Raw genomic sequence first — 13,147 nt, 5'->3', positions numbered from 1 at the left:
GCTGTAGTTTTCGGTTTGTAAACATGACAGTAGCAGTTTTTGACGGGTAGCACTGACCGTTAGACATAGCTGTTTAGCCGTGCTACGGTAGGAGAATCTGATGAGGAAGCACAGATCGTCAGAACACCGGCCGTAGGCGCGAACGCACACTGACTGACGTCATGACGTCATTGATTTAGTTTAAAAAAAAAACGTTGTTTAACTTTCGGTTCTTCCCTCGACTACTATTGAAAAACAGAAAATAAAATAGCTTCTCATCACAACACCTAATTGGTGTTAGACTGCATGTAATCTGTAGTGGATCGAGTGCATCATATGGGTTTGCAGTGAACTGTTGTAATATTTTTATGCAGGGTTTCTCCGCCTGAAGTGGTATTTCGCTTTTATCTAAATAACATTCGGGTTGAATGTTATTTAGATCATTAATTATCCAACAACAACCAGTTAATTTACCAACAAGTTTTTAACTGTTTATTCCTCTCATCATGGACAACAAGTCCTGTGAATTTGAAGACGTTTGTTCTTTTTTAGCAAAAGTTACAAAGGGGGAACAAAATATTTCAGCCGTCTGAAATAATCGGTTCCCCCTCTAAAACATGGGACAAAAATAATTTACCAAAAAGTCCTTAACTGTGTTTATTCCTCTCATCATGGACAACAAGTCCTGTGAATTTGAAGACATTTCTTCTTTTTTTGCAAAAGTTACAAGGGGGGAACAAAATATTTCAGCCGTCTGAAATAATCGGCTTCCCCTCTAAAACATGGGACAAAAATAATTTACCAAAAAGTCCAGTGCAGTATTAAATTAGCATTACTGTTTATTATAAAGCACACCAGTATTGTATTTTGTAGGTGGTTAAGATGGAATATATTTTACATGAAGACAAGACAAGATTGTAAATGTTGTAATATATTTTTAAATTTATCTAAAATACATTTAAGCCCTTTTTATATTCAACAAAGGTTTGTGTGCAAACATTTACAGTAGTCTCTTGTTTCGTAACCTTAATTTGACCTGTATGTGAAAAACAAAAACGATATTTTGAACAAAACGTACAAAAGCCTGCTGTCTGATATAAAACAGATTATAATTCAATGTCTGGTGTAGTTTCTCCTCCAGGCCGCATGGGGCAGTATAGGAAACCTGTTGACTTCTGTTCTCCTTTCACTAAAACATGGCTGCACCCTTGGTTCTCAGGCGAGAGTTATACTCTTTAGCAAGGATATTTAGTGGGATTTCACATTCGGTACGTTAAATTACACTTGTATTGCTTCAAAACTTTAACTAATAAGATGGTTTGTTTTGTAGAAAAATCTGAAAGTTTGTGTTCAGACTATGTTAAGGTCACTAGTGGCTGCTAGCATCACGGGGGGTTAGCACAGCAAGTCGTCTCTAAATGTGCAAATATAAATGTTGGTTTTTATCTTTCAGATACCGAGAGGTTTGAGTGCCTGCTCCAGCCACAAAAAAATTAATCTAACCAGGTAAATTGTATTTTTATTTGCTCGCTTTAAGTTTTGAAACCTCAGTTAGCCCCAGTGTTAGCCTCGAGAATTAGCTTCGAGCTTTATTCATTAACCTGTCTGTCATTAAATTGACATGTTTGAATTATTCTATGGGTCTAATTCAATAGTTGTCGAGGTTAGAAGCCAGTGGTAAAATCAAGAAAATGAAGTAAATATTAATGCTAAAATTTCCACAGTGGTAAATGTTCTGTAGAGGACTGACTCTGCAGCAGTAACTGTGTTTATATTGAGGCCTGAGATCATGAAAAAATATAAATCTAGACTTATACAGGTTAGATTTTAAATTCTGTTGAGTATAAAGTAAGAATCTGCATTAAGGATTATTTAAATTAGTTTATAGAAAGATTTGTAAAGCCAAAAATCAACCATAACAAACATGTTTATCACATCAGCAGTTTTAATTTATACATTTTTTTGCAGGTTTAATCTCCCACAGATGTCGTACAACTCTTTTCACACGGCCACGTTGTTATCTGCAACCCCAACAGTGAGTTTTCATACAGATTTTTTTGTTCTAAAGTATCAAATCTGTCTCTCAAATCATTATATTGTGTGCCCTGTATTGTCCTTGGATTACAAAATGTTGGATCTGAGAGTTTTATTTGGAATTTATTGTAATATGTGCAGTCTCTCTCCTCCAGATCACCGTCACAGAGGAGCCAGATATACTCATCCAGAAAGTGGTCATTTTGGTCAAGGGTCACGACAGAGCTGTGCTGGACAGCTATGAGCGCTTTGCCACCGTGGCAGCTAAAGAGCTGGGTATCAACATCAGCAAAATGTGGGTCTTAAAATCAATTAATTAATAACATGTTTTAAATTGTCTTTCTGGTTGCTAGAATGTTTATCCTCTGTGTCGTGTCACAGTTCTGAACCACGCAGAGACATAGACAGATTGACAGTCCTGAAGTCAGCACACATCTATAAAAACCACAGGGTCCAGTATGAGATGAGGACACACTACCGGTGTATTGAGGTGGGTGCTTGAATTGTTTCAAAGTCATGTTTAACAACACAAGACAAATGTTAAAAAACTACTGTATTAATTAAATATTCACAGCAATTCTTTTATTTTCTTTAGTCATTACCTCATGGTTTTTTTTTTTTGTTTTTTTTTTAGTTGTTGCATATCACTGGCTGCACAGCTCAGGTATACCTTGAGTATATACAGAGGAACCTCCCCGAAGGCGTAGCAATGGAGGTGAGAAAGGTAAGGCGGTGGAGGATCAGAGGCACAACGACAACAAACCTATATGCTCAGGCAGGATTATTACCCAATGGATGTGAATTATTCTCCTCTGCTTGTTTTTTTTATCATTGTCAGACCACCATGGAGAAAGTTCCAGAGCACATCCTTGAACCCATGTGGAAGGACCACCCCGTTGAGGACAAACCCAGCCAATAAATCCCTCTGTGTGTCATGCAAGCAGTTTTATACCAATAATCTGTTCACAGAAGAATAAAAAAAACAAATAAACATTTCTGTGTAGCTGCATAATTTGTGTATTTAAATCTGAAAACACGAGCACCAGACTCCACTGGTCCTTTCTTTTCTGTTTACTGCGTTTATAAATAAAAACATTCAACATTTAATGTTGTTCAGACTGTACTTCTGATTAATAAATGCTGTTGATAGTTGCTGAATATTTTTTAATATTCACAATGAACACAAGACCAGAAAATAGTATTTAGTGTATTTATTGAATATTTGGCATACAGACATTACAAAAATGTAAAATTCCATATACATTTTGTACAAAGTAATAAAAACAAAACATGCTAATCTGAAGTCTAATGCTATGGTTTTGAGATTTTCTTGGTAAGAGAACCCGAATTCATCCTGAGATTTCTTAATTTTGTTCACAAACTTCAAATTTGTTATTTCTGTTTTTTTCATCTGGTAAATAAAAAAGGTGTTATGCAGCTATGACGAAGAAGAGATGCATTTTTTCCTTCTGTGACTATTAAAATAGTCTACAAATAACAAAATTTAGGCCATTTTCGGTGCTATTTTAAAGATTCTACCTGCAGGGTTGAATCAGACCTGTGCTTATTTGGTAAAATTAGCAAGATCCACAGAAGTTTCTAAGAAATAAGTCTTATGGTTCATAAACATGCCTTAAATCCTAAAGCTTTTTTTTCCAAAGATGTTTGGGAGCATGGCTATTTGAACTGAGAGTCATATGTACATTTTATTTAGGAAAAACCCTAACCTCAAAACAAGCTTTCTTACAGAATAATAATACTCATTTACCCTTTTCTCATAGCCGTCAGCTAACCTCCACTAGTTTATTTTGATACTATTTGGTACAATAGAAACTTTAAAAATATTAGAGGAAAAAAAATCTTTTTATCCTACATTTTTAGACTGATTCCTTATTTTTTTTAATTCCTGTTTGAGGCCAGCAAATAAAATATGAACACTGATCAGTTCTTCCAACAAAATGCCTGCATGGCAGATACTTTATTGTGGCAAAGTGGCACAGGTGCATTTACCAATAACTCCTTTTTATTTAACTTTATTGTTAGGTTTGACACAAACCCCCAGAGCCAGAATGCACTACAGCAGGTTCATGATAACAAACTTGCTATGCTAGTCTCAAATGTTATTTGGGAAAAGAACCTATGGATTATGTAATGCTTGTGACACTCTTTGAATCTGAACAAGAAGCACTACTTTTTATAACTTTGCAGCTTAGATGTACCTGTTACCCCCCCAAATATTCTTCATCTTGCAGTTTGTTGGAACTCCAAGATTGTTGCACCTTCTGTCCTGAAAGAGAAAATCTCCTGGTTTCAGAGAGGGATTAAGACACAAGAAGGGGCTCACCTTTTTAAGTACAGCGCAGAGTCTTGTCACATCGCTGGTGACGGAGGGGAGAGCCAGGGTTCCTGGGGCCAGGGAGGTTAACTGTACTGTGTGCCCCCCCCCCTTCAGGAGACAACAACAGTCAGTCTGTTATAATCAACCAAGGTGAGAAACAAGAAGGGAGTGCAGAGGCTGAGGAGTTAGCAAAAATTAAAAGCGCTGAAGAGATGGAAACAAAGTGAAGAGGGGAGAGTGCAGCACCCGTGTTGCTAGATGCTAATCAACCCCTTCTGTCTGCTGCATAACTGGAGTGATCGGCAGAATGTGGTTCAATGCATAAAACACACTCATCTACAGGAAAATTCAAAGTCCTTATTCAGACTAGCAATGCAGACAATCTACCATGATTGTAAAAAATGCATTTTCACTGTAGCTTCTAAATAGCTCTTACTGCAAGGCTCATATTTTTACATTACAAGCAAGCTTAAATCAAAACATGAATGAAATACTAATATGCACATAAACTGGAAAACCTGCATTATATGTCAATAAAGTATGAATTTAAGCATGTTTTCTATTCTCTAATGTCAATTATTACAGTTATTTCTGCTACAAGTTATTGCAACTTTAGATGCAACTATGTCTGGTAACAAGTTATTAAAATATAGGATGAGGAGATAATTTCAGATGGGAAAACTGACAAAAGTACTAAGCAAAAATTCCCACTGATGAGATCTGTGGAACAACTTTCTTACATGAAACGGGAGATATTTTGCTGAAGGTTATTTTTATGTGTCAGCACGGCCAAAGCGACCCAGTCCTTGGTCATATCAGAGTGTTTATCCTTTCCAGATGATGTCCTCCTTTTAGACATGCTACCACAGATTTTTGCTCCAAGACATGAGGTTCAGGCATTTTAACATTTTGCAAGTGGAGCAGTCCTGATGCCTCCAGTCAAATTAGAATTAAATATACAATACTTCTCGGAAAACCCTTTTTATACTCTCAGTTACTATAAATACAAGCCATAATGGCTTTTTCCAAGCCTTTATCAGGATGTAAGAAATTTAAACCCTCGGAATATACTAATAAAATGAGTACTAAAAGACTCTTGGTTCTCCACACAGCTAAAGGTGTAAATAATCATTTGTCAAACTGTGTGTAAGTGATTACTTAATAAAATGCTTAAGGATTTTAAATATTTTAACTTTCAGTGGCAATACAATGTATTTCTGCTTCATTTTATACTGTAAAATTGTAATGAAAACTCAGACTTGTTTGTGAAAAAACAAAAAAAGGAGAAGTAGAGTTTATTTTTGGTTTTATTTTTTCTTTTGTTCATGACTCTCAGGTCTCGATAGTTCTCAAAACACATTCACAAGTTCACAAAAAGCTTTGTTAATTACAGTGAATAAAGAAGTAACACTTCAAAACACTAAAAACAGAATGAAGAGTAACTTCTACTTGACTGAAATATCAATGAAATTAAATTATATTAAGAGCTACGACTGTATGTAGAGTTCTTCAGTGTACTATTTATCTGTAATGCCTTGTTTTTGTTACACAAGAAATTGCTGGAGACAAACATGACTCTTTCAAACAGCAATAATCATAACTTAAAATAGCTGCACATTTAAAATATATATTATATATTCAAATACTCACGAAAACCTGACAAGATCAGTCTTGTCTCATCACTTAACAAGTGTTAAACAATGTTTGCTGCACTATTAGATGACATAATACATAACTCGCTTCATGTAACAAAATATAAAGTTACGGAGGTCCAAGGTGTACTAAATTAACAGTGGTGCTGGAGGGATTTGGGCACCCAGTGTTTTTCCCTCTTCCCCCCCCCACCTTTAAATATTCAGAGTTACCCTTTCTTTTATCTTTATTGAGAAATCAGAAAAATATCTTAAGGCTAACAGGTGACAGTAACAGAAATCACAGAACAATTACTAAATTTCAACATGAATTCTCTTCCCTTCAACAACAACGAGTTCAAGCTTGATTTAACAATAAATAGTCTTTACAGCACTAACAGTATTTATGGTGTAACAGAATGAATGAACGCCTTCGCACGGCCAAGTTACCATTCCGTTCATGTGTCTTCAGCTGTAATTACTGTCACCTCATTCTCAGCAGACAAGAATAGAATATTTGGCCGCAGAGTACTTTATAGATACTCATGACTTTGTGTAACAGAGTTCTGGGGCGTTTCATTCCCCCGCTCCACTTTAGGCCCGTTCTACATTAACAGGTGCTTGTTTATAGAGTTTTGGGGCCAGGCTGTGTTTAAAATCGTTGGCCACCAGGGGGGCCTGGCCACCTTTGGCCTCTGCCAGGTGGGGGGTGAGGCGGAGGAGAGACCGGTCCATTGTGGTAGCTGTGTAAAAGGATAAAATCACACATTGGATACGTGGCTTTGGCCAATAGGTGGCACACTCTGATAAGAGCAGCCATTTCTGAACTACCGCAGGGAGTCTAAGATCCCTTCAACCCCCCTCCAAATCAACTTTGTACCTGTCAGACGCAAAAGATGTGTACTGTTGTTTCCAGTTTCATAATCCATGCACTGCTTAATACTTTGGCTACAAAAAATTAAACAATAGGTCTTTTTATTTATTTATTAACTGACTGAAACATTGTAACACAGGAGACGAACGCTGTGGCATTTCTTCTAAATGATGAAAAACGTTTAAATTAATTTCAAGCGCAAGATAAATGAAGCAATGGACAGGCTTAAAAGAAAGGAAGGAAAACAAAGGCTGCCTTTTAATCACGCTCTATAAATGAATCTCAGACGTGTGCAAGCAAGTAGGAGGAACTCACGAAGTAAAGAATTTAAGTATGATTAGTACCAAAACAAGTCTTACCCTCTTGGGCCACGGGGGTGGAAAGGGCGTGGAGGTCCCAGAGGTGGCATGCCACGGCCTCGTGGGTGTGGTGGACGCCCCCTAAAACCAGGGTGACCTGGAGGAGAAGGTGGAGGGGGTCCACGCCTGTAAACGGAAACAAGCACAACAGAGATGTGTCTTCTTTCGGAAGAGAAATTAATAAAAAGGGACAGAAATTACAATTTTGTCTATCCAAGAAGGCAAGATTATAAAATTCCTGAGTTGGGAACCTGTAAGTTTATGGATTAAAAAAAAACCCCACTTAAGATTGCAAAGTTTTTAAATTCTAAGAGAGTCATCCTTAGATAAACACCCCTAAATTAATGCCATCTCTATGCAATTAGAGTTCCTGTGTAAGTTTTATGCTTTTTATTGAAGTTACCTTGGCATTGGTGGAAAGGGGCCTCTGAGGTGCATGGGAGGAATGGGAGGAGAAAGAGGGGGAGGAGGAGGAGGAGGCGGGAGAGGAGGGGGAGGAGGGCCCATTAGTCCACCCCTACCACGATGGCCTCTCAGGTCTGGGTAAGGTCGTATCCTCCCCATTCCTCTGTAAGAGGAAAAGGAGATAAAGTTGAATTTATCTCCTCTAACATACTGCATTTAAATGAAGGGAGTCAAGCATTTCATTGATTTGGTTCACTTCACTTAAAACAAGTGGAGAGGTGTGTCCTTTGCAGTACCTCATGGGTCCAAATCCATTCATGAATCCATCTTTCCCTCGACCTCTCCCGCGGCCTGGTGGACCAAAGCTTTTCATCATGCCTCGCCCTCCACGCATGCCCCCTCGGCCCATACGTCCTCCACGACTTCGGCCTCTGTGTCCCCGTCCCCTGGAGAAATTAAAGAGAAAACAGACACTAGTCACACTTCAATAACGTTTCACAATTACTACGGATTTCAAAACCCGTTCATAACATTATCCCTCTCAAATAAACCCAAGAGTCAAGTCCAGATTGCAATTTCCGACAGAGGAAAGTGCAATTCTAAGCAAAAAGAGAGAGTGAGGAACTCTGGAGGAGAGCTGCTGCTCCTTAGCATGGAGAGGGGTCAGTTGAGACGATTCGGGCATCTCATTAGAGTGCCTCCTGGATGTCTCACTTTGGAGGTTTCCTGGAGTTGACCCACTGGGAAGAGAACCCAAAGCAGACCCAGAAGTCGCTGAAGGAATTATATTTCCTCTCTGGCCTGGAAACAACTCGGGATCCCACAGGAGGAGCTGGGAAGTGTAGCTGGAGAAAGAGATGTCTGGGTTTCTCTCCTGGACCTGCTGCCTCTGCGACCCAACCACGGATGAGCGGTAGAAGATGGATGGAAGAAAGTCTAATTCTGAAGTTTAAATGGCTTTAAAACAACTGTGGCAAGTGAATCAAGGTTATTTAATGCTGCCTGGAAGACCTACAGTATAACTGAGTAAAGATATCGAACTGGTCTTGCATAACAGAGCAGCAGCTACAACCTAAGTGGTGATTAATCTGTGAGATTTAGCTGACTTCTATTGCAATTTGTATTACGGTATATGCCAAAGCAGCATAAATTAAATTTACCAAACACATTCTCTAATAAAGTCCCTTTATTTGTGGGTTATTATTACCATATATATTATGAGTCTGTTCACCAGTTCATCACAGGGCCACATAAAGATGAATGAACACAGAGCGCCAATCACCTTAAAAAGGCTGGTTTTTGGACTGTGGGAGAGAACCTACAAAGAAAGAAAGGCCCCTGCCAAATTTCCAACCTGCAAGGCAACAGAGCTAACCAACTGCACCACCATGCAGTCTGTCAGTGATGTACAAGTTTGCAATATTACTTTCTGATCCAAGAAAGAAGAACAAAAGTCTACTGAATAAGAGAATTTTATAAGCGACTACACTCAAAGACAACTTAAAAACACGAGTATCCACTGTATGCCTGTGCATAAAGGTATAAGCATATCAACCAACCAAAAAGTGATGCATTCAAATTGTTGTCACGCTGCTTAACTCCTAAAAACACCTATCTCTAGAAACCAAATGTTCTTTTTAACCGGTGTGTCTGTAAGTACAGAAACAACGGGACAAACCTGGAACTGTTTTCAACAGCTGGTTTCTCAGTTTCGTCCTTGGAAGGTTTTGAAGTTTCTGTGGTCTTCTTTTCTTTACCTGCATCCATCTGAAATGATTCAGGCCAAGAGTTAAGCATGCAGGCTTTTACGGTGCTCTAAAGTGGTCATTTTTTAGTTTTTTTGCACACAAACATTTAGTCAATTAGCAAATAACTATAGATGTTTTGAAAAATATATATATGTTTGAGCACAATTTGTGTTTCAACATGTAAAAATAATCCTTTAGGTTCTGTGCAAAGAAAAGCTATGCATGAATAAATGCTTATGTTCCCTGCAGCAAAATAGTAATCAAGCATGAAGAAGACAAATGGCTGCTCCGTTCCCAGAATTCATTAATTTTTTAGTTTATAAGACAAATTCACAAGAGGATTTTAAGCACTCAGCCTGATCCGACCTATTTTACGCTGATGTTTAAGACGTCACTGTCTATATGCGTTACACAAAGCTCATCTTTGCTTTTTTATCTCATTACAAATTGATTTTACACGAGTTAAGCAGCAGACTGAATTTAGAGCTTGTTTTTAAAGGAGCAGCCTCCCTTAAAGAAGGGATAACCTCTCAGATCAGTTCTTTGTGAATAGAAACAAAAACATAAAACTAAGCAGACAAAATATATAACAGGTGATTGTAATTTCACTACATCATGATTTTAATAAGGATTTTTGCAGACAACATAAAATTTCAACATCAAGTTCCTTTATTCTATCTTTGACTTGCAAATCATGAAGTACTTTTTATTTTAGGTTAGTCAACATGATTGAGTTTCAGGGTATAACTAATAAAATTAAAAGCTATAACATGCTGAATGCTGAAATTTGTAATATTAAGTTATTTGTCATTTATATTGTAGTGTGTCAGCTATGTTTTTTGTAAATAAAATGTTATTGTTGCATGTTATTACCCATTAAATGTAATATTGAAATCAACAAAACAGACGACCACAAATATCTACATACATGAGCTTATTTTTGGATGACAGGAGATGCATCTGAGCAGAAACTTTGGACTGCACAGCCTGGTGAACATCATCTGTAACCTTCAGATATACGTGGAGGACACATGTGTACATTTTCACACCGATATTTAAGCGATGGCAAAGGCACGCCGAGCGTCACGGAAACATTTTTATCCTGATCCTTCGAGGCAGCCGGAGCTACATGAGCTCTTAAATATTCCTCCAGCACAACCGGAGCTGGCCTGGGTACAAAAACACCTCATGTGCTACAGATGACAGTGGGACCGAGTGAGTTTAATGACTACAAATATGGTGCGGCGATACCTTAAAGGGCTCTGACTAATTCCTGGAATTACTACCGTTGAGTGGGTCTTGCCTCGTTATTGACCGAATTAAACATGCTTATTTATGTTTGGATAAACACTCCCCTGTATTCAAAATCGACACGACTCTAAAGTCTTAATAGGAATAAACGCTAACTGCGAACACCAAAGGGAGATCCTGTGATTTCTAATCCAATTCGGAGAAACAATAAGCAGAAATTACTTACGTCCGTCGGTGATGCAAGCTAGGTAGAATTTATTTTTAAGTAAGAATTTCCGTGCTTGTTAATAAAATACAAAAGTATATATTAGAAAAATAAAAAATACAAAATTCCCCACAGCTCGTGATTCCTAATGGCTTTGAAATGGCGACTTCCCAGATTGAGGATTTCTTTGTGAGAAAGACGTTACCCTTTAAGTCACGCCCACTTTGATAAAATCCTGGTTTCTGATTGGCTGTTTTGCCCCAAGTGCTCTATATTATAACCTTGTGATTGGCTAAACCGAATGACTTGTAACCAATCGTCTTCACCGTTCGAAACGTCTCGTTAATTAACGGGACCACAGGTTCCACACAAACACGGTTTTATTAAACACGTTAATTGTAAAAAAAAAAAAAAAAAAGACAAAAAAAGAAAAACATTATATGGAATGAAATATTTTGATTAATCGTAATTCATTTAACATTATTTAAATATGTTAAAAAATACTTTGATGCATTTCAGGCAAATGTTTAACTTGTTTAAAAGCTTAAAAACGTACAATTCGCAGCATTTAAGTCCTAAACTATTCAAACCAAACATGCGATCAAAAACAACACCAAAAACTAACATTCCTACTTCTGTTACACAAAAGAGAATTTAACAATTATAAACTATATGTCCAACACTAAATTCATAATTCCAAAAAGGGCAACCTCATATACATAAACACGCCCTGACAATACTTACATCAAGACAAATTTAAACCAAGAACGCAAAGTAGGGGACAGGCATGAAAGATTTGGGGTTATTGTGACTGTAAAAAAAAAAACAACAACAACAAAGTGACAGTTTCTGGTCCAGAGATGATCCGGTGCGTAAAAGTGATCCATCCTGCGCGCTTTACGCACGGCTCAGCATGTCCGCAAGCTTGTTGATGTATTCAATGGTGTATTTGAGAGTTTGGATCTTGGTCAGAGGTTGGCCTTTTTTGCTGTAATCCGGCGGGAGGTAGTCGCGGAGCTGGTGCAAAGCCTCCGCGATGCTCCTCATCCTCATCTTCTCCCGCTCGCTGGCCTTCATGCGCCTCTTCACGGACATCTTGGACTTGCTCTGCCTCTGCGTCGCGACGCCACGCCGCGCGAATCCAAAGGCGTAATCCTCCGTTTTGCGGTGGTCGCCGGGGTAGCACAGCTCCGGTGAGCTGGACTGAAGGGGCTCTCGACTTTCTCCAGAAGCGCTCTCCCAGTCAGACAGTATGTTGGCCATGGCAGCATCCAGATCCATGGCGGAAACCCAGACCCGACCTCTGCGCGGTGAGGCTGGCATAAGGCTTAAATGAGCGGAAAGTCATTTTACCAAAGCAGATTTATATAGGAGCAGAAAGTTTATGGGTTCACAGTTTAGGCGGGGGAGGCAAAAAAAAAAAAAAAAGTTCAAAGAACTCAAGTGAGAAAAAAATGCGACCTTCCCCATCGTTAGTTGTCACCGTGGTGTGAATAAGGCCAAACAGACGGATAATGTGATAGAAAGAAAAATAATTAGATTCCTGTTGTGGGAAATTACTCTTTTAAGTCTGCAAGGAGACAATTGTCAGTTTTATGTGATCTGTCTAATGAAGGTTGCTGTTTCAACTCAGATCTTCACACCACTCTGGCAATTCAGGCCTGTGTGTCTCCAGACTGAAATACAAATAAAAACCATAGACCAGAATCATATTAAAGAGAGAGAAACAAACAAAAAAATCCACTTAAAGACCAACAATCATAAGGGTTCCGGTCCAACCTGGAGCCGCCACTTGAAATGTGGCCTCCCTTTAAATGATTAAAGAAGTCAAAGTGGTTTTTAAACACACTTCAGTGGACAAACCTCTCCAGGTTTCATTTGTGTAAAATTAAGAATAAAGAGCTGGCACTTTTGGACTGGGACGCTATTTAGGTAGAGGATGCAGCTGTCACCGGTGCTCCTGCCAGACCTTTCATGTCTGAAAAGGTGTGAGGCTTCACTCGTGATCAAGGGGGACCAACACTGCTGGGTTGTAAAAGCCTCTGGCTTAGCGGTTGTCCCCCTGTCCCTGTCCGGGCCCGCTCCCTTCAGCTCTGCGCAGCTTGTCAGAGACACATGTGGAGCTCTTTAATAGGTTCATATAACTCGGCTCAGGCAGAAATTCAGTAGGGAAGTATTTTAAAACTTTCGGAACGACTTTCTAGTCTTTAACACAAACCCAGGATCATTTCTGATCATATTGTGAGAACACCAAGTTCATATTCAAAATCATCTGATGTTAAGAGATGCTGTAGCCGTTTTAGTCAAACCTTAAAAGGAAACA

The 13,147-nt window shown here is 38.6% G+C and overlaps 3 protein-coding genes across 5 annotated transcripts; 1 reads left to right on the top strand and 2 right to left on the bottom strand.

The window, feature by feature from the left end:
• The first annotated feature begins 1,111 nt into the window (after positions 1–1,111).
• Positions 1,112–3,120, top strand: mrps10 (mitochondrial ribosomal protein S10). Its single transcript, XM_017423359.3, has 7 exons — positions 1,112–1,247; positions 1,433–1,485; positions 1,948–2,014; positions 2,169–2,308; positions 2,395–2,503; positions 2,648–2,737; positions 2,852–3,120. The coding sequence occupies exons 1-7, from the start codon at positions 1,176–1,178 to the stop codon at positions 2,930–2,932; spliced, it is 612 nt and encodes a 203-aa protein (XP_017278848.1). The 5' UTR covers positions 1,112–1,175; the 3' UTR covers positions 2,933–3,120.
• An 89-nt stretch (positions 3,121–3,209) lies between these two features.
• On the bottom strand, positions 3,210–11,152 carry si:ch211-51e12.7 (uncharacterized protein LOC336335 homolog). 3 transcript variants are annotated; one of them, XM_017423357.3, is made up of 6 exons: positions 10,846–11,152; positions 9,299–9,387; positions 7,917–8,066; positions 7,619–7,783; positions 7,216–7,341; positions 3,210–6,725 (listed from the first exon to the last, which is right to left on the bottom strand). In XM_017423357.3, the coding sequence occupies exons 2-6, from the start codon at positions 9,385–9,387 to the stop codon at positions 6,635–6,637; spliced, it is 621 nt and encodes a 206-aa protein (XP_017278846.1). In that variant the 5' UTR covers positions 10,846–11,152; the 3' UTR covers positions 3,210–6,634. The 3 variants fall into 3 exon arrangements, with proteins under 3 accessions (XP_017278846.1, XP_024863249.1, XP_037837617.1); XM_025007481.2 differs by having other exon boundaries at positions 3,210–4,459; XM_037981689.1 differs by lacking the exon at positions 10,846–11,152 and adding an exon at positions 10,297–10,803.
• A 125-nt stretch (positions 11,153–11,277) lies between these two features.
• Positions 11,278–13,142, bottom strand: msgn1 (mesogenin 1). Its single transcript, XM_017423233.3, has one exon. The coding sequence runs from the start codon at positions 12,145–12,147 to the stop codon at positions 11,722–11,724; it is 426 nt and encodes a 141-aa protein (XP_017278722.2). The 5' UTR covers positions 12,148–13,142; the 3' UTR covers positions 11,278–11,721.
• Between the last annotated feature and the right edge of the window lie 5 nt (positions 13,143–13,147).

Source organism: Kryptolebias marmoratus, linkage group LG19 (genome assembly GCF_001649575.2).
Source record: "Kryptolebias marmoratus isolate JLee-2015 linkage group LG19, ASM164957v2, whole genome shotgun sequence".
Classification (NCBI taxonomy): domain Eukaryota; kingdom Metazoa; phylum Chordata; class Actinopteri; order Cyprinodontiformes; family Rivulidae; genus Kryptolebias; species Kryptolebias marmoratus.
This window is presented reverse-complemented; position numbering and strand designations above follow the sequence as displayed.